This window comes from Hippocampus comes, unplaced genomic scaffold (assembly GCF_001891065.2).
Source record: "Hippocampus comes isolate QL1 unplaced genomic scaffold, H_comes_QL1_v1.1 scaffold194, whole genome shotgun sequence".
NCBI classification, from domain to species: domain Eukaryota; kingdom Metazoa; phylum Chordata; class Actinopteri; order Syngnathiformes; family Syngnathidae; genus Hippocampus; species Hippocampus comes.
Genome location: NW_017805828.1, coordinates 1,116,032 through 1,137,346, shown reverse-complemented (window position 1 = coordinate 1,137,346; position 21,315 = coordinate 1,116,032). Strand labels below are relative to the sequence as shown.

Here is a 21,315-nt window from a genome sequence, read left to right as displayed (position 1 = left end):
ATTCCAAATGGAATGTGAGTTTTTAAGAGTGTTCTGAACACCAAGTTCCATGCCAGCGTTTTATTTAGGACAAGTGGCGATGAATTCCACTCAAGCCACAACATTTTTATCTTGCTCAGGAGCTCCCCTGTGGAATCTCGGATAATTTTTCAACCCTGCAGACAGCTTTACCACACTCGGGTTGTTAAAAATGGAGGAGGACATGTTCTCGAGAGGCTTTGATTAGTCGCCTAGCAACAAGCTAAATGCTACATATGCAGTCATAAGATCACAAACGTGCATGATTAAAAGAGAAGTGTCCCTCCAGTCTGCCTCAAGGTCAGACCGAAGCCGCCAACGGCGACTACATTATGCTAAACGAAGCAACCCGGTGTCATATTTAATCAGGCGCGCCTTTTCCTGCCTGGCCGCAGGTCCCGACTTCTCTCTGCGAGACCTCGGCTTCGGGGACGCCCTCCCGTCCGCCCACCATGGGGCGGCCTACCGAGGCGAGCTGGGCCTGGCGCACCGCGAATACTCTGTCAGCGTGGGCTCGGACGCCGACACGGAGACGGACGGCGTGGCGAACTGGCTGCACGCCGTTCGGCTGTGGGGCCGCAGCGGCGGCGGCGGCAACCCCAAGTCGGGCCGAAGCTCGTGCCTCTCCAGCAGGGCCAACTCCAATCTGACGCTGACCGACACGGAACATGAAAACACGGAAAACGGTAAGTGGAATCTTTTTGCCGAACGTCCAGTGCTTGTGTCCACCCGTTTCGTCCTTTTCACCTCGATGTCACCACAACTCTCAGGTGGCAAAAGCTCAAGTGCAGTCGTGAACAAACCCTCGCTTGTCATTTGAACAAGGTAGAGAAACGGCGAAAGCAGCAGAAACGGCTTGAAGGATGATTTTAACCTTCCTCTCTACCGCCACGCTTTGAATGTGTAAAGTGTCAGTCGAAAGATGTTCCATCAGCTAAATGGCTTCCGCCGGCCGTAATTTACATTTCAGCGGCTAAGTTGATTCAGAAATTGACGTGGTGGAAACTCCGATGCAGCGAACATGAGGATCATTGAGGGGCTGGCCAATTAGTTGATTTATTTATTTTTTTTGTGTTGCTCAGATTGATGGCACGGGCGTGAAATGGCGAGCGCGTTGCAGCGCTGACATTTGCTCGCAGGAAAAGTTGTTCTTTTTCAGGTCAGTGCTGGCCAATCCCGTTCTGCCACGGCTGTACCCTTGAGCCGATTGGTCACAAAAACATTTTGAAACGGTATATGGGACCAGTGATTCCCAATCTTTTTTTTTTTTTTTTTTGCGTGGGAACAAATCAAAACAAAAGATGTGACATAAAACTCAGCATTACGCTGAGTGTGGCTGTTGTAATTCGTAAGAGGCGGAGCCATCGTCAACGAGCCGGTGCCATTGGAGAAAATCCCGCTTCACAAAGGTATTGCCAGTTCCGCAAAGATGCCAGATATGGAAGCGAGGTATTGAGTGCTCTTTTTTTTGCACTTGGCTTTTTTGTGAGTCTGTCACTTTTTCCTTATTGATTGGCTGGGAGCAATCATTTTGTTCTGCTGTCTTGCACTCAGCTCGGCTTCCATTTCAAGTCACCGAACGCGTTTCCTCGCACTCCAAGGTCTTGAATCTCAGCATGAGTCAGCGTCACGTTTACCGACAAAAATGCTTCTTTTCATATAAGCTTGCGATGAGTCCCATGTGTTCGTTTTTGTACGCCCCTAACCCCTGAATATGATCTGGCGGATTTGCAGCGGCCTTCCCCGGACACTTCGGCGGCGGAGAACTAAAGCTCATGCGGCGCCCGGCGGCGAGATTCTAATTACCCCGACGCAGCCTTGCGGAGAACCTCGCAAATAGTTTTACATTTATATCTGCTGATGTTTTTTCTAAGTGACAGAAATGTCCGCAGGAGGGAGAATCCATTTGAGTGGCTGACTCGGGTCAGGGGAGAGTGTGCGGGCCTCCACATTGTGCCTCCGTTGTACATAATTAAAGAAAAGCTCCTGGCACGACGGCGTTCGGGCTTGCAGCATATCATGCATGTGGCGTCGCCGAGACCCCCATCGTGATGCTAAACAGCCTTTTTATTCCACTGGCTCGGGCAGAAAGAGCATTTGCGTTCGGGAGGAAGGGGGGGGCATTTAATTCAGCTAAGCCTGATAACATACAATTACAATTTCTATATGGCAAGTTAATTAAAATCCATCAAGTAGGGCCTTCTTCTTGTGTGTGCGCGCCAATGTCTCTAAACCAACAAACCATTTACGCGGCTGTTTAATGTATTCCAGCCGGCGGGCATCCACCCTCCCCCGCCAACTGCCCCTCATCCCCAATCCCCCTTTTCACATGTGACTGCCTTGACCCTCCGCCTAATGCATGTAAATAAGCAAGCGCCGCTCGCAAGCATCTTCCCGATGCCGCCCCCTCGTACTGTAGACGACACTGAGACTACAGAAGAGATTTGATCGAGCTATCGTTTAGCCGTCTGTTTGGCTAACTTTCCATCCATCCATCCATCGATCAAGCTACTGAGCTACCCACCCACCAACTAGCCTCAAGGAAAAAAAAACACAGAGATCCAAAGAAAAGCAAATTGACTTGCAAATGTAACGTATCTGGAAAAAGAAGGCAATTCTTTGTGCGTGTCAGGCTTTATTTCCGTGTGTGTGTGTGTGTGTGTGTGTGTGTGTTTCCCATCATGCCTCTTTTCCCAAGAGAGCCCCTGCGAGGACACTTGGAGCAGCTAGCGCCTGCTGAGTCACAGCAAGGCCCCGCGGAGGCAGAACATCAAGGCGGGCGTCTTACTGTAACTTAAAAGAGCCGCCGCTGGCTTTGTTAGCCGTGACCCACATGCATGCGGTACTTGCAGCCTTGGCCCGTTGCTAAGAAGTTACGTTTTGCCCCTTTTCCATCACATGGTACCTACCTGCCAGCCAACTGTCGTCATAATTTTGTCATCGCTGCGCTAGGCCACATGTCTTGGAAAAAGCTTATCCTGTTGCTGCTGTAGTTTACTCCGCAATCTTCGCTAGGCTGTGACGCTGTGTTGATTGTTCGTTTTTTTGGCTAGCCAGTTGGTGATACTTAGTCCGTCCATCAGTTCGTTAACATTTAGCAATTAGTTCATTTATCACATTGTTAGTTAATCACTGTGTCAACTGAGGTCTCCGTTCGCCAGGCAGTCACCTCGTTAGTTGGTTAACTTGTTAGGTAGTGCACGGGGGAGTCAAGTCACAAATTTGAATCCAAACACGGTATTCCGGTGTTGTTTGGTTGGGGGGGGGGTGGGGGGGGGTACGTTTTCGTCCATTTGAAATGGCGGCCATTTTGCCTCGTACTGCCACTTACTGTCAACTGAAAATGACATCACAGTGCCCAAGGGCTCAGCTTGTCTATGTCACGGCTCACCCGCTGTCGAGGTTTGCTCATGTGCGGTACCGTGTTTAGACTCGTGAGGGTGACTGAAACGTATTGTAAAGAACATTTTTAATCACATAGTAACCAGTTAGTAAGAAGAAGCCATCAAAGTCTGCCGAAGAGCGTAAATGTGAAGACTTGAAAAAGTTTTTTTCACTCTTACACTCAGTTTGCATCGGGACAAGTTACCCACCAGGTCCAGCAAAGGGAACTGTGGTTCTCCAATCTGTCCTCGTGTCACTGTTTGCACCCCATTTGAAAATTGCGTCGCTGCCACCTTCAGGACTGGAGTCAAGCATGTTTGCATTTCTCAATCAAATGAGTCACGGTTGTTTTAGCCTCGTTGGAGGTCAATACTGAGTGCAAAGTGAGCGTCAACTATTAAGCTACGTGCTTTTCATGTCGACGTACGAGGTTCATTGCGCTCTTGACAACGGCAATTGTTCGTGAGAGTGGAGTCTTGCGGGAAATCATCATCATGCCTTTAGGCGTCGTTCCAGGCCAACCCCCCCTAGAAAAGCAACACTTGGAAGTTCTGCGTTTACGTGGTTCCATAGCCTCTCGGCTATGCATTTATCTCTGTCAACACACATTTCTGCACACAAATTACTAAGCAAGTTAAGTTCTTGGCAAATGCCTCTTTGATCCAAATAATGTCTTGGCTCACCATTTTCTGACTCCGTAGAGCCAATAATGAGTCAAAGCCAAAAGCTAAACCGAGTCACAGTGTGGTCGGATGCCGATTAGCGCCCTGAACATATGAATATGCTGTAAAGTGAAATGCTAGCAGTTGCTAGCCAACTCATCGCCAATCTAACGCAAAACAATACCTCTGTAGAAACACCCCACAGTGGGGAAGGCGAAGCGTCGGTCTGTTGGTCGTAAGAAGTTCTTGTTCGTTTTAGCCAGACATATCATTCAGTTATTTGGCTAGTAAATCATTTAATTAGTTTGATAATAAGTCGCTTGGGAGTTCTTTAGCTAGCCAGAGAGTGAGTTTGATGCTTAGTTAGTCAATTGTTGGCTAGTCAATCGGCTAGCTAGCCCGTTAGCTGGCTAGTGACCTCCCACTGAACGTTCGGCAAGCCCCTTCACTGCCCGTCTTAAAAATTGGTCTTCAAACTCATTTTTATTTTTTGGCTTTAGACTCAGCATGAGACTTTTTTTTTTTTTGTTGGACTGTTTTTGTGCTTTCTTCGGTCTTTGTCATTAATTTATTGTTTGATTGTTGTATGAATAATTTTTACTCCATGTACAGCACTTTGTATCCAGCGGTGGTTGTTTTAAAGTGCTCCAGAAATACCCTTGAGTTGAGTAGCTTGTGGTTTAGATTGTTGGTTAGTTTGCCTGTTTATCAGTTAGTCTGTTAGTCATTTGTTTCGTCAATTCGTCAGTCATTGACTTAGCTGATGAGTTTGTTGGTTGATGAGGTTTTTTTTTGCTCCCTCTGCTGTTCTGACGTTTCATCTGCTTTTAATGCCGCAGCAAATGTGAATTTGTTAACAGATGAAGACATCAAAGAATGTTCGCGTTAACTCTGCTTGCAGAACTTGCCTTGAAATAAACATGTGCCATCATTTATTTATTCGAATAACTTGCCTAAAAATAAACCCGTCTGATCACGTCAGCGTTTTGTAGAAGCACCGCACGGCGCTCGGAGCCGACACATCACGAGAGGCTTTTGTCCTGGCTGGTCCGCTAGCATGAGAAAAGGCTCAAGTAAAGTCGGTAATCTGGGGTCGCCGTGGCAACAACAGCGACACTGTTGTCCTACTTATTGCAAGCCGTTGAAGCATCAATCTGATTCGCTTTCAAAATCCAATTAGCACATGATGCGGCCTTAATTGATACATTATTGGGTATGATGGGTTTCATTTGTTTGATTAAATAGTTTTTCTTTTTCACCATTAAGAGCAAAAGCACGACATTATCATTACCGCTATTGGGGGGGGGGAAAAAAGCGCCCATCCTGTTTCAAGCTAACTTTGTTGTGACAACAACTTCAATATGTGTTACTGGGCAACATTTTGGATGGAATGGAAATAAAAAAATAAGGAAATCAATGAGAGGCGGGGTGGCGCAAACATGAAAGCAGCTGAAAAGCGATTAAACACTAATTACATTTGTCATCAGTCACGCAAAACAGGCCAACTCAGGGAGAGCTTGTTGAAACTACTGCCTCATTAGGCATCGAAAACGAGTGTCCGTAATTAATCCAAAATCTTTATCCCTCGACCAAGAATGGGACATACTATGAAAAATGCTCATAATTAGTTGTATACAAATAGTTTGGTGTTTGAAAAGTGAAATGAAACAACCAAGTCAATGTTTTGAGAGCTGCCTATTTAAAAAATGTGCTTAAGGACCTCCCAGCAAGAGCCGTTCATTTGCAGTCTGGATATTAGGCCCACCTGTACCGTCTCATTAGATTCAGTGTGATTCAAATTTTTTTTTTTTTCATTTCAACAGATAATAACATCAGCATTGTTTCCCGCTTCCTTGCTTTTATTGTCCCTCGAAAATATATTAAATATTAACCGACGTAGCCTTTCATACTCTTTTAATGCACTTTATGGTCATCATAAAGAGTTTTATGCAAGGTTGGTATTTTTTTTTTTGTTTGAAGAGAAGTAAACACGCACACGCATATTGCCATGAAAATGTGGACCACCCTAACGCACACGCATCGAGATCAGCATGTAATACAATTCTAACGTAGAGTCCATACATTATAGATGTGTGTGCATAGTTCTGATATTTATAGGAAAATGCGAGATGATTCTTTTTGCTTTATGCCACCGCCTGCAGCGTTTCACCATTGATGTCAGCTGCGGCTCGTAACTCTCGACATGTTACGTGATATTGCCGATGACGAGGCAGAGCTTTGTCAGCCGTCTGGCCCTCGCGCGTGCGTGCGTGCGTGCTTATGACTGTGTGCTTCAAAATGCAATTTCCAAATGATCATTTTGTTTATTACGGGGGGAAAAAATATCCAAACCTATCTGGCCTTATGCGGAAAATGTCATCGCAGGTGCTGAAATAGTTCCTGTTTGACAAAGTGAAGTAGTTTACTAGCTCTAATGAATAAACGCATCATGCCATGATCCAAAGAAATTTGAGAACTAATGAGACCCAAACAGACTAAAATCTGGCAGTCGGGAAAAGGTGACAAGGGCCTTCCCGAAATTCTGAGACTCAAGCGAACCACGGTCAGAGCCATTATCTACAAATGGAGAAAATTGAGTGGTGAACGTTTCTCGGAGTTGTCTGCCAACCAAAATGACTCCAACAGTGCAATGACGACTCATCACAAAGGAAGCCAGAATGCCATCCGAAGAACTGCCGGCCTCACTGACCTTAATTATGACTCACTCATCAGAAAATGGGCAAATATGGCATCCATAAGAGCGTTTCAAAGTAAAAAAAAAAAAAAAATTACAGCTGACATAAAAAGAGCAAGAAATCTCATCTAGTATTTGTCAGGGAGCATATTGCTGATTCCTTAAGGATTTGGGAGAAAACGTCTGCGGGCTGACAAGACAGAAGTTGAACAGTTTGTAAGGTTAGTTAAAAAAGGTTCAGGTGGGCAGAGTAAGAAGGGAAGTTGTACTGTAGAACTTATCTTCGAAGATACAAATAAACCATTTATGATTAAGAGAATAACACAATTTATCATCACACGCACACGCATAGAGATCAGCATGTAATACAATTCTAACGTAGAGTCCATACATTATAGATGTGTGTGCATAGTTCTGATATTTATAGGAAAATGCGAGATGATTCTTTTTGCTTTATGCCACCGCCTGCAGCGTTTCACCATTGATGTCAGCTGCGGCTCGTAACTCTCGACATGTTACGTGATATTGCCGATGACGAGGCAGAGCTTTGTCAGCCGTCTGGCCCTCGCGCGTGCGTGTGTGCGTGCTTATGACTGTGTGCTTCAAAATGCAATTTCCAAATGATCATTTTGTTTATTACCGGGGGAAAAAATATCCAAGCCTATCTGGCCTTACGTGGAAAATGTCATCGCAGGTGCTGAAATAGTTCCTGTTAGACAAAGTGAAGTAGTTTACTAACTCTCATGAATAAACGCGTCATGCCATGATCCAAAGAAATTTGAGAACTAATGAGACCCAAACAGACTAAAATCTGTCAGTCGGGAAAAGGTGACAAGGCCCTTCATGAAATTTTGAGACTCAAGCGAACCACGGTCAGAGCCATTATCTACAAATGGAGAAAATTGAGTGGTGAACGTTTCTCGGAGTTGTCTGCCAACCAAAATGACTCCAACAGTGCAATGACGACTCATCACAAAGGAAGCCAGAATGCCATCCGAAGAACTGCCGGCCTCACTGACCTTAATTATGACTCACTCATCAGAAAATGGGCAAATATGGCATCCATAAGAGCGTTTAAAAAAAAAAAAAAAAAAAAAATTACAGCTGACATAAAAAGAGCAAGAAATCTCATCTAGTATTTGTCAGGGAGCATATTGCTGATTCCTTAAGGATTTGGGAGAAAACGTCTGCGGGCTGACAAGACAGAAGTTGAACAGTTTGTAAGGTTAGTTAAAAAAGGTTAAGGTGGGCAGAGTAAGAAGGGAAGTTGTACTGTAGAACTTATCTTCGAAGATACAAATAAACCATTTATGATTAAGAGAATAACACAATTTATCATCAAAACACCTGCAGTGAATAAAGATTTTCATTTTAGAGGCAAAAATGGTTTCTTCATACATCAGTTCTATGGCTGAATTTCAAAGTTGGCCTTTCATCCTTCCATTTTTTCCGTATGCTGCCCTCAAACAGAAAAGATTGGACATCCCTGGTTGAGAAGGTGTGCGGCAGGTTACATCTGGGCAAAAATGATTGCTTTTGATAAAAACAACATCATGCCAACAGTCAAATATGGTGCTTCCAGTGTCTTGTTCTGGGGCTGCTTAGTTACTTCACAACCTGGATGACTTGCTTTGAAGATTAATGGAACAATGAAATTGGCTGTCTAGCAGCTTGATTTCACCGACTGCTCCTAAAGGGGCCATCACCAATTATTAGCTCTGGGTTCAATTTTCTTTTTCCACACTTGGCCAGAAAGTGTAGGTTTTGGATTTTTACTTTGCTGGCTGTTGATTTTTGATGTTTGTCTGCCAGTAGGAGTAGCACTCTTTTTGTCTAAATGGCGCTTGAACTCATCAAGTACTCAAGTCAAGAAAGTCAAAACTACTCAAGTACTTCCCACCACTGAAGAGCATTGATGCCAATCACTCGTGAGATCCCAGACCTCTCAGCCACAGTGTTTCTTTTGGGGTTCTTTAGCTGTTTCCACTTTTTTTTCTTGGGGCCCAGGTCACGGCTTCCAGTACAGTGCAGAGCTTCTCTGGATCATTTGCAAGCTAATTTGCGCGGCTTTAGAGGCCCTCGTGGACAATTTTGGGTCGTTATCAGCGTGGCTGCACACCCGCCTCCTGCCAGTTAGTCGGATCATCGTAACGGGCATTGCTGCATCCGGCGGCCCGGAGGGCCTCGGCTCTCCCTCCGCTGCCCGGTGCCTGATGTGGGACATGCAAAAGGGGATGATCAGCCTAATCTGGATGCTCTTTTCCTAAAACCCACAGAAGATCCAGCTAATTATCCCCACTCGTGATTATATTTATGTGGCTTTGAGCAGAGGCAATACACACTCTTCCTGCTCGAGGCGAGATAAGAAGGCGAGCCCTAATCAACGGACCACCGCAGAGTTGTTTTCTTTAGTTTTTTTTTTTCCCCATCAAGAAATTAAACGATTTTTTTCTTTTTATTTCGGACTTCAAAATGAACAAAAATGGTGTCTGTTTGTTCAATTTTAATTGAATCGGATCGTTACTGTTTTCCAATTCAACAGGGAGCGGCAAAGGCAAATCAGCTTAACGCACACAACTTGGCCTTTTTTTGGAGTAATTGTTCACTCTCTGCCGAACCGTCGCTCGTTGTGAAGTTTGCTGCCACCATTTTATCTTGTAACTCACATTTTGGCATTTGGCCCGTGTTATAATCAAGGTATTTTTGTACGCCAGAGCTGCTTTGTCATTATTTTGCTCGATTAAGTACGACCAGAGCTCAATTTGTTATCACCACATTAGGTCCAAGATTCCAATTTTACCATTTCTGTCCAAATTGCTCGTGATTAATTAAATCACGGACAAGTGATAATTGATTAAGTTGGTGCAGTCGCAGTTCTATGAGACGTTCTCTCTCATTAGCGGTCACATTTAATTCCGTTTTCGTTCAGGTTGGAACAAAAAGGTCCCACTGGGTTGGTCACTTTTGATCAGACATCGAATTACAAGCAAGAAACTAAAACGATTATACATGCGGTCGTTGGAGTGTAAATCGTGGAGTTGTGCGCCGTGGTTGCTATGGCGACACGCCGAGGTCCTTAAATCACGATCTCTCGGTGATATGATGGGGAGAAGATTATGCCTTTGTGTCGCCTTTAAGTAATTGAAATGACCTCGTCCAAGTTTGCATTCATCACTTCACCCATGAAGAGGACGCAGCTTGCTCATCGGGAACACGTTCGATCTCGGGGGTCACGCTTAATTGCCACACGTTTTTAATTGCATTCCGTCGCCCCGTAATACATTGGCTTGTCTTTGTCGAGTCGATAGTGCTCGATTTCACCTTAAGATGTGAAAACTTCTTAACCCCCCGCCCACCTCGTACTCCCTCTTGTGATGAGACACTCGATTCTCTGCAAATATGAAGAGCCGTTTCACAAAGGGTGAAATGTACTGGCGCGCTGCCTGCTAGTTAGTTATTCATGCACACGCTGCGCCTCTATGAATATCCAGAGTTGACTCTTATAGCACCTGTTCTTATCCGCCATGGCAAATGACAAAATGAATAGTCATATTAATAATTAGGGATGAAAAATGAATTCATTTACATGGATGGATAATACAGCTTTTCATCATTACATGGCATTCCATCAAACACGACTTGATGTCAATGAAACGACTACAAAAGACACAAATGCGAGATGGAAAAGAAAGGATTTAAAATGTGTCACAAAAATACACCAATTTTTGAACAAAAATATCCAAAGAAAATGATATTTGACAATGATTCAGAGATATGCATAAATAGTGTTGGGGGAGGTGAAATTTGGGACAAAAATACAATGAAAAAATATTGCCTTCCAATCAATCAATCATTTATAAGTATTTGTTGAAAAATACACAAGCAAAAAAAAAATATATTTGATGAAAGAAATTATTAGTGAAAAAAAGAAAAACGATCAATTGAAAACATTGACAAAATTTCAAAAAATGCCAGCAAAAACAAGAATTCAAAAACCAAAAATACAATGAGGAAAATATTTCCTTACATTCCATCAATTATCAATCATTCATATTTTACAAATATTAGACAAAAATGACACACTATTATACCAAAATAAAGGAACATGATTCAAAATATTACAAAACAACAAACAAAAAAGACAAAAAGACTACACAAAATTAGAAACAGGACAAACGTATTAGAAAAACACAGAACCAATGGACAAAATAAGGACAAATATTAGACTTTTTTTTTTTTTACAGGAAATAAATAGAAATACAAAACATAGGAATATTGCACCAAAAAATGTCTTACTCTTCTTTCTTCATATTTTGTGTCTTCATGGATGGGAAATATCCAACAGGCAACTCCAGTACTACTTTCAGAGACGCTTTGTACGCTAGTAACCATAATTATCGCATCATCCCTAATAAGGACCCATAATCAATTAATCTTATAATAAAGCAGTTTATAAGAATGAAAGAAAATGTTAATGGTCGCTGTTGAAAGAGAGTCGGTGTCTTTGAACGCAGCTTTATTGCTGCTTTGGCCTTAATAAAGCCTCATTTACTGTACCCTGCAGGCGCCTACATTTCTATTCATTGGCACAGAGGGAATTAGTCATTGGAAAATTGGATTACCTCTTTTTTTTCTCTCTCTTTTAATTTGTACTCTGGCATACCCCTTACTTCTCTACTCCTCATAGTACCTCCAGGTTGGATTCACTTTTACACATTTATCACAGGAAAAATGAAAACAAAAAAAAAAGCGCAATCAGCATTTGTGTGTTTGTGTTTGGTGATTAATTCGCTGCTCCCGTCTTAAATGAGCCACCTTCTCGTACAGAGGAGCGTTCAAAAACAAACGTGGGTTGAAGTTTATGCCCGTGTGCTGTGAAATAAATACGGCGAGGACTTGGCAGCGCTGCCGGCGGCTCGCTCGGGCGCCGTGTGTTTTACATCCCGCAGACGTGCAAACAAACTCTTTGCACAAAGTGACTGAAATGGAAACGCAGCCAGGGCATAAATAGCACTTTGACGAAGGTGCGCCGACAAAATCAAAAAAAAAAAAAAACCGAGAAATCAAAAGGCGGCCATCTCGTTCTCGAGGATTGACGGAAAAAAGGCGGATGGGCGGGCAGGCAACCGGGGTTTTCTTTGTTCCGTGTGGGCCTAATGAGTGGTCCGCAATGTGTCTCGAACAGCAAAAGTAAACTTTTGACTTCTTTGAGCCCCCTTCCCTCATTGCTGATGATGGTGGGGGTGGTGAGGGGTGCCTGGGGGACTTAGATTATTGCGGACTATTATTTATTCATGTCACTGTGTTTGTCCACCAGAGGAGACAGAGTAAAAAGCTGATAATTGTGGTCCAGCACCATTGTTTATTTTCCTTCTTACAGGCTAAGGTTACCGATGCTAATACACAGAAGGTGTCAGAGGCAGCTAAGGTTGTTGCTATGGTTGGTGAAGCTCGTTAAGGCAGAGCAGAATGCTAAAAATGTTCACACATCCAAGGTTGAGCTAAAAAGACAGCTAAAGATGCTATGATAGCTAAGGGTACTAAGCTAGCTAAGGGCGCTATGACAGCTATGGACACCAAGATGGTTGAAGTTTCAAGATAGCTACGCTTGGCAAAGAAGGGTAGAATGCTAAGGATGCTAACCTTGGTTGTCGTAGCATTATCAGCTGGCTTAGCATTCAAGTCATCCATTTAGTGTTCGGAGATGTTGTGACAGGCCTTAGCAGCCCTAACTGTGTTCGCAACGTTAGCTGTCTCACAAATTTAACCTCCTTATTCCTTTTAATAACCTTAGCAGTCTCTGCAATTTCAAAAACCTCAACATTTGTCGGATCCTTAGCAAATTGTTACAGTCAATCGTAGCTATCTTAATAACTTGAGCTACTTTGGTATTCTTAACTGCAAATGTAGCTATCTGAGCAAAATGAGCCTCATTAGCTATTTTGCTAAGCTAATCTCTCTCAGCGACCTTCACAATCTTAGCCGTTTTCGCATTCTTAACTGCTTTAACATTAAAAATAAAATGTGAGCCAACCATAGCTGTTACTTTATGTACCTTGGCTTCCTTTGCAAACGCAGCAACTTTAGCCCATTTAGAAACCTTAGAATTAGAAAGCACAGGTTGGGAAGACGGATGATTATCTCGCTTAACAGCTTCAGCTTTGTAAGCCTAAGTCTTAGCAACCTTAGCTATTTAAACAGCTTTAGCCAACCATAGCTGATACCTATGGTATCTTAAGATGTCTGAGATAAATTTTACCTGATTACAGGTAAAAGTTATTTTGTTAATTCTGATGGAGGAGCACTTGGCTACAATTTAAGGCCATATGGTCTGCACTAAGCCAAAAGTCAAACGACAAGATGGTATGGAAGAAGCAGAAATTGTGCTTCGTTCCAGCCAGGTCCATTTGAAACACCACACGTGGATACGGGCCACCAGCATATTAGTTCCAGGCACTTGTGTCGGCCAGGAGATGCTTAAAATAGTCGTCGCATGCCTTCAGGCTGAGGTGAGCGCACAACAGCGCGCACTTTTCATCCTTGAACAATGACGTCCCCCGCCAGGAGGCTTGGATGGGGTATCATGGGGGTTTTTGAGATGGCGAGGGGGTTGGGTGTTAATGATGCCACACTACATCAGTGCTAATGATTCCGTGGACAAGCCGACTAACGACCAGGACGAAGCTCATGGAAAATGTTTGTTCAGTGACTCAGAGAGCACTCCAATTCTTGTTGGCGAAACAGTTTCAATAATAACGAAAAGGAAGAAAAATATCAGAATTTTTTATTTTTTTTAAATGTTCAATTATTTTTTTGAAAAAACAAAAACAAAAACCAATTCTATTCATGTGAGCAAACACTGCTGTTGGATCCACGACTGCCGCCTACAGGTTTGCAGAAACTGTTCTCAGAATTGTTCGTCGGGGTAAAGTGTAACCAGATGGCGTCCTTCAGATGGATCGTGGGGTGCGCCGTCCCTCCGGTTGGGAGGATGGCAGTTAACTGGATTGATGGCCCTGGCACAGGCCAGGATGATGGGGGGGAAACGCTATGTCTCATCAGCCATTTTTTTATCCCACCCTATTTTTCATTAAAAAATAAATTCTTAAGTTTGACAAAAATGCGATATATGTCGCAAACACTGCGTTTGGAACCGAATTAATTCGCTTTTGTTTGTCAGATAAGATGGCTAAAAATGCCCAAGAGCTTGAACGACATCTGCAACATGTTCACACGGTCGTGTGTCTGGCGACTCCGTTAACGAGCTTGCGTTCGCTTCCCGGTCCGGCACAAGGCATCCCGCCGTAATTTGCCCGACACTCAGCGTCTGAGTAATGGACGCCGGCTTTTAAGTGGCGATAACAACGTTGGAGGTCGGCCGTAAATGGAACCGTGCCGTCCTGTGCGGTCATGTTCTTTCATTACAACACAAATATCATTTCCATTTCCTGCGCCATGTCTATAAAAAGACCATTTGTGTCCCACCATGCCATGCATTAGCTCTATTCTTTCCTAGTATTGATTTAAAGCAGGTAAGGAGCGCAGTCGGAGACATTTTTTTGTTGTTGTAGTGTTTTTTTCTTCCGAAGCTGGCTCAGTTATCGCTTCCCTTGCTTGCGTTTGTCTTGGCAGGGTGTTTGGACCGTGGGCAGCCAGCAGCATGGCTGCAGTTTAAGCCACAAAATGGAATCTGTTCAAGTGCAACTCTGATTTCAATTGGACTCACCTGCAGTTTCATTGTTCTCAAACTGGGGTGGTGGCGTATTTTTACAGCAATAAAGTCCTACTTATTTTTGAGAACAGAAAGTTTATTATTTGGAGAAAACGCACATGCGGTCCTATTTATTCAAAAATAAATAAAGGCGTCTTTCTCACCATACAAGGTATGATATTAAGGGAAAAAAGATGAATTTTTGGAATTCGCTTGTAATAATATGACTTTATTCCCCTTTTAAACTTTGAATATCGTATTGCAACTTTACCTTGGGGAAAATATAACAGTTACATAAGATTGCGACATTTTAGCTTGACAAAATAGTCAAGATTACAATTTTTTTCTCTCCAAAATAGGCAACTTTTGATAAAAGTTATTAAATACAATGTTTTAAGAACCACCGTGCTGAAATACTTGTGAAAATAAGTGTAATTGTGAGTCCTTGACAAACAAATCTTACAGAGCCCCAGGCAGGATTTTTTTTTTGTTTCGTGTGTTGAAAAGAAAATCCTCACGCTTTTGGGCAGCCGCTTAGTTCGCACATGCCTCCCGCCAGCTCTTCTCCGGCGTCCGGGTTCCCAAGAGCCAAAGAGTTCAGGACCCCATAAGACCGATAAAAAGATGAGATGATGACAAAAATAACAAGTCTCAGAGCCAAACCTAAACTCTGCTGTGGTGTGTCATCTGGGAATGAAAAGAAAACTGATGAGGATGATGACGACGATTCTCTGAGCATTTGCAAAGCCATTAGGCATCCAATTTAGCCGCCGCTTTGGCGACAGTAGCTTAATGTACCTCCCGTTATGAGCGTGTTATTTCTATTTGGTGTAAGAGGTGTATTTAACAGAACAATGATCACTTTTTTTTCCCTCTTTGACTGCGGCATATTGAAACCTTGACAATGCAGAATAGAAACAATCAGGAGCTCTGAAGGAGGCTTTGTTCGTAATTGTTGTTTGCTTGCATATCTGTTTTGTTGTGCAAAAATTACCTGACAAATGTCACTGAAACCAAAAGAAAAGCTTTAGTATGGTGGCTAGGCATGCTAAAGCGGTTAAGGCACTAGATGATGTTAAAACACAGAAGGATGCTAATAGATAGCCATGGTTTCTCAGACAGCTATGGATGCTTAACCACTGGTCAAGGGTGCTAAGAAAGAGGTTTTTTTTTGTTTTTTGGAGTAAGCTAAGCATGCTACTGAAACTAAGACTGTTCAGGGTGCTCTACATCTTAGAATGTTAAAACAGCTAGCAGCTAAGACGGCTAGGAACACTGATGTTGCTCTGGGAAGCTACGGCAGCTAACTATGCTTCGATAAGAATCCTCAGATGTGTGTTGCTAGGGCACCGAATGTGTCTACAACAAATGTATGATGTAAAGGCTGCTGTGTTGCGATGTGAGTGGGTTATTTTCTTTTTTGTGTTTAATGGGCACGTTGGTCAACTTTAGCTCTTGCCCAAGGCGAGGCGAACTAGTGCTGTTTCATCAATCAATATGTTTGGAAAAACAAAGTTAATGAGTAGGACATGTTGTATCACTGCGACTTGTTGTGTTGTAAAAGAAAAAGAAACTATAGTTGTGTGGCATTCGGGTCGTGGCCACATGCTGCTACGATGCTGGGGAGAAAAAAAATATTGAATGTTTGTCCATCAATGCAGAAAGAAATAAAACTGTAAAAAAATTAAATAATGCAGTTTTAATGATCGGCCAGAAATTGGGCGGACATGCCAATCGTAACAAGAGGCACATTATGTTTCTGAAGGATCCTTGCATGAAATTGAAGAGAAAACAAGTCGTTTTGTTTTGAAGGCGCATATTTCAAAAAAACGGCGATGAGGAGTTTTAATAAAATTAGCACCTTTGGGAAATGGGAATGCGGATTGACAAAATTGCAAAACTATTTTTGCCAAGACACGAAACCTAGTAAAAATGTCTGGAATATAAGGTATTTAATTACTTTTTGCTGATCACTTCAATTATTTGCTATGAGCAAGGGGGTGCAACGCCAATTCATTGTTACGTGCTGCTCTGAATGGTCTTGCGGTCACTGACAAATGGATGAAACTTACTTTTCAAAGGCAGTGTGCTCGTTTGTTGATGTCACGTTACCAGAAGCATTAAAAGCTTCGTTTATTAGAAATATTTAATTGAAAAAGTACACCGCACCAACGGATGTTGTGGCCTTAATGTGTTTTTTAATGAAAATGTTTTTACTTATTGGACCATTTTTGTTGTTGTTGTCGTGTTATTTGTTGACGTCAAACAGCAACACAATGCTGTCTGCTGCTGCTCGCTAATGAGACCTGTAATGAGTTGCTCCGTTGCGCTTAACGCCGCGCTTCCATTAGCCTGCGCCAGCTAGCATGTTGGCCCTACTAACGAGCTCGCTAATGCCTTCGCTTCAGACCTTTAATGACTCACGTGTTTGCTCGTTGCTCGCTGAAGCTGTCAGGAGCCAATCCGTCCACTTGATGCTAAGTGAAGGTGTCGCTCGCGCTGCCGGGATGGAGCGATGGGAAGCAAAAGGCGGCCGCCGACCCATTTCAGGGGTCTTTTTCAAGCGGAAAGGCCACCCAGATCGATTCAGTATTGAGTTGCGCTTTTCAAACTGGGGTGCAGGGGTTAGGTTAGGGTTAGAGAAAAAAAAAAGTACATCCCGACCTACATATGGAGACTGGCGTGCCAATACAACAAACATATTAATTAAACCAAGTGTACCTCGCTGCCATAGCTTTAAGCCAGTTAAAATCTCCAATATGATTGTGACACGTCGCTCTTTTCTCATGTTGAGGTGGCAAAATATTAGCTGCTTGGAAACGTCACTAGAACAGTCAGACAAGTTGTGGTGAAATGGGAAAATTGAGAACAATTAATGTGCTTTTGTAAATTAACTCCTCCCTAATCGTGGCCCTGTTGTTAGTGCAAGTCATTTTACGACAATGGAGAAATATATAGAATTATACTGAATTGACCGTATTTTCCGCACTATAAGGCGCACCACAAAATTTGTGATTTTCTCAAAAGCCGACAGTGCGCCTTATAATCTGATGCTCCTTATATTTGGATCGATATCCTGATTTCACAGTCGTAGTATTTTAAATGTTCTGTCAAGCAAAAGCTTTCTTACAGCTGCAGCGGTTGCGAGAGCGCTATATAACGCGTAGCTCCATCTAGTGGATGCATAACGCAACCTCAGCCACGATTGTAGCTTCTATTCAATGCGCCTTATAATGCGGTGCACCCTACATATGAAAACAGTCTGTAAATCAACCATTCATAGAAGGTGCGCCTTAGACTCCGAAGTGCCTTATAGTGCTGAAAATACGGTAATGTGGTTTCCTTCCTATTGAACGGGTCATGACTATTAAGATGGAAATGCTCAAAACGGAGGCCTCGCGGGCATTTACTACTTACGCACGACACGGGGCCCATCTCATGCTAATGTGTCTAATTGTTTCCTAATCAGATGCGAATCAATGAGTTGCATTCTAATCCTCTTGCGGGGGCGCTTGCCGAGCCGTGATGGATGAAGGCCCAGTCAGCAGAAACGCAAAGCCGGGCCTCAACGCCGCGATGCCTTCGTTTGTCTCAGTCTGTTTGAGTTAAAATTGCTTGGATGGTATTTAGGAGACCCGTGTGGCCGTTTTCCGGGCCTGAGCAGATAAGCCGGAAAAAAAAAAAGTCATAATAAGAGGGCTGGGGTCAATTATTCCCATCGTGCCATGTCGGTCAGTTCCTATTTCCTCGTGAGGTGGTTGTGATCAGTCGAGGTTGGAATTTGTTCTCCCGTTGCCTCAGGAGGTCGTCCATACCCGCAAGCACATTTTCCTGCACAGTGCAACATCTGCCCACGGGTCTCATTGCAGATGGAGCTTCTCGGTTTGAATCGACTGCGTGTATGTCATCTGTTCTCTTTGGAGTGCGGCAAGTCGATGTTCTTGCTGATCTTGCCTGAGGGTCTGCCTGGGTACTCCCGACTTCCTCACCTCATCCAGAAAGGTTCGTTGAAGAGATGCAATTGTCCAGGGTGGAAGTGTGCTCCCTCATGTGATTGGTGGAAAATCCGTTTGGGGTGTACCCCGCCGTGGGAAAGGCTCCAACCTCATCCGTGAGCCGAATTAATGCGATTGAAAATGGAGGGATGGCCGGTTGCGTTTGAATTTGCCGTTTGCAGGTTGTTTGGGAAATTTGAAAGGCACAAATTGGACCGCCTGTTGAGTTTGAGTCACTGTTACTATGTTGTCATGGGTGCTGTGGAAGGGCCAATTTCGCAAGTTACTCGGACCAGAGAAAGTGAACTGAAGTGTTGTTGAACTGCCGGGTTGCATTTATTTACGTTCGCCTGGAAACTGAACCGTGACAATTAATGCTCCCAAAGGTGTTTTTGCAGGCGCTAAAGCTAACTCAGGAACGGCCTCTTCTACCTCAGAAAGATAGTGTTCTTTGAATAAATTTGGTGGGCATTTTTATGCCCAAAAAGCAACAAGGAGGCTGTCATTTTGATTCGGCCCGTCCATATAAGGGTCGTTTTGGCCATTTTGAAGACAAACTGATCCACAACATTTTGTCTGATTGCCACCAAATTTGAACCATCTATACAAGGGCAGAACGTTTTGGAGTTTTTGGTCATTTTCTGTTGTCTTATATGAAAGCAGACAGACTGACTCTCGGTGTTGGCAAACATCTGCTTTTACTTTGGAAAACAGTGATCATCATTTCCTTACATGTTACGGAACAAACCAGTAACTGAATCTTCATTTTTTGCGTGTGTGTGTTTTCTGCACTGCCGGTTTGAAATAATGTCCCGTTTTTGATGAGGGATGGAAATGAAACAATTTGTTTTGGTCTGATTCATCGCCAAAATCACAGACAGATGAATCGATGGCTAAAATAATCATTAGTTGCGACCCTTCGCGTTGTGCTGTTTTGAATGCGCCTTTGGACCAGATTTTCATATTGGCGATCACCATCGTCCAAAAATGTTCCCCGAAAAGCTCATTTTACAGACTCCCAAAATTCGACGTCTCTTGGAACCCGTCGGCGGATTTTCAAAATTGTTGGTGCGGTGTTGTCAAGTTGAAGTTGTCGCGCCAACCAGATTTGACCAAATTCACAAGCCCGTCGAGTGATCGCTGATCAAGGAACGGAAATTTCTGTGTTGCGGTACAGAGTTGGTGCTTATGCACTGTGAAGTTTGTGTTTGAAAGGGATGCCTCATCGGAAATTGTATTTTTATACACGCGACACCCCCTGAAGGTGTTTTTTTTTTTTTTTCCCTCCCATGCTAAAGCAAATTCAGACATGACTTCTCCTTCCTCAAAGTCACGTCTTGTTCTTCCCAGCTGGGCTGAGTTGGCGGAGACCAAGGAGGAGGTGCTGATGTTTGTTTTTCAAATGTCATTTAAGTCTTGAATGTGTGTGTGTGTGTGTGTGTGTGTGTGTGTGTGTGTGTGTGTGTGTGTGTGTGTGCGTGTGCGTGTGTGTGTGTGTGTGAGTGATGTTTGGGGTGTGTGTGTGTGTGTGTGTGTGTGAGAGTGATGTTTGGTTGTGTTTCCCTCCCGTCCGACGGCCCTCCGCCACCATGTGTTGTCTGTGTTTGTGGTCCACAGGTCCTCCGCTGCTTTGTTCCTCCGCCTCCTCCTCCCCTGTCGAGCAGCCCCCATACCCTCCCCCTTGCATCGGGGCCAATCAGAGCCAGGGGGGGTTGCTAGGTAACAGTGCGGCTCAGCCAGCCCGGGACTCTGACTCGGAGGATGAGTTTGGCCCCGGTTCATTCTTAGTTAAAGCTGGCTCGGGGAACCTGTACGCCGCAGCTGCTGACGGTGAGTGGTTTCTCAACTCTACTTCCTTTCTGGAGGCGTGGCCTGCCCGCCGCCCCTCACCCCCCCGCCCGGACGCGTCGGGTTGAAGGTTGTGCAGACGGCTGTCGGCGACAAGGATGGCCCCTCTGATTTATTTATTTTTTTTCTGTCAGCAAGAGACAGAAGAAAGTTTTCGAGTTGATAAACAGCCTCGGGAAACGCCAGCGAGCGAGGTCTGCAAAGTTCAGCTTTAAAAGATGGAGGAGGGATTTGTCTCAGTTGGCAGTGCAGCGGAATATTGGTTAGGACATCCGACTCAGCTTTGAGGTTCGGGTTTGAATCTCGGGGCCGGCCTTCCTGTTTGGAGTTGGCATGTTTTGTCCGTTTTTGCGTGGGTTTTCTCCCACCTGCCAGACACATGCATGTTGAAGACCGTCTACGTTGTCCAGGAGTCACAATGTGTGCGTGAATGGTTGCCTGTCTAAATGGGCCCTGAATATTGGTTAGGACATCCGACTCAGCTTTGAGGTTCGGGTTTGAATCTCGGGGCCGGCCTTCCTGTTTGGAGTTGGCATGTTTTGTCCGTTTTTGCGTGGGTTTTCTCCCACCTGCCAGACACATGCATGTTGAAGACCGTCTACGTTGTCCAGGAGTCACAATGTGTGCGTGAATGGTTGCCTGTCTAAATGGGCCCTGATATTGGCTGGCGACCAGTCCAGGGTTTGCCCCACCTCTCGCCCACAGTCCTTTGACTCAGGCTGCGGCTCCCACTTGAGGTCTTTAAAAAAAACGGGATTTATGGATTCGCCACATTTTTTCCTTGTTTTCTTGCCTCCATGTGCCTCTTCAGACTGTCAGAAGCGGTCGGTCGTCTTTAATGCCTCAGCACCGGAAATGACGTCAATTGTTAACTTGGTGAAAGACATTACTTTAATTAACAAGTCAAACGCAGCCCCCCCCCTGGAGGCAGATTAGCGTTTTTCAAATACTCCCGTGCGACGCGTCGTGAATACGCGTCGGCTCCTCGCCCAAGGGGGCCGC

The 21,315-nt window shown here is 44.1% G+C and overlaps 1 protein-coding gene across 1 annotated transcript in view; it reads left to right on the top strand.

Annotated features, from left to right (window-relative positions):
- tenm4 (teneurin transmembrane protein 4) overlaps positions 1–21,315 on the top strand; it is a 164,929-nt gene that overhangs the window by 28,100 nt on the left and 115,514 nt on the right. The window contains exons 3-4 of the mRNA XM_019887308.1: positions 414–704; positions 20,083–20,295. Of these exons, the coding sequence (XP_019742867.1) occupies positions 414–704; positions 20,083–20,295 (504 nt within the window). The remainder of the gene's footprint in view (positions 1–413; positions 705–20,082; positions 20,296–21,315) is intronic.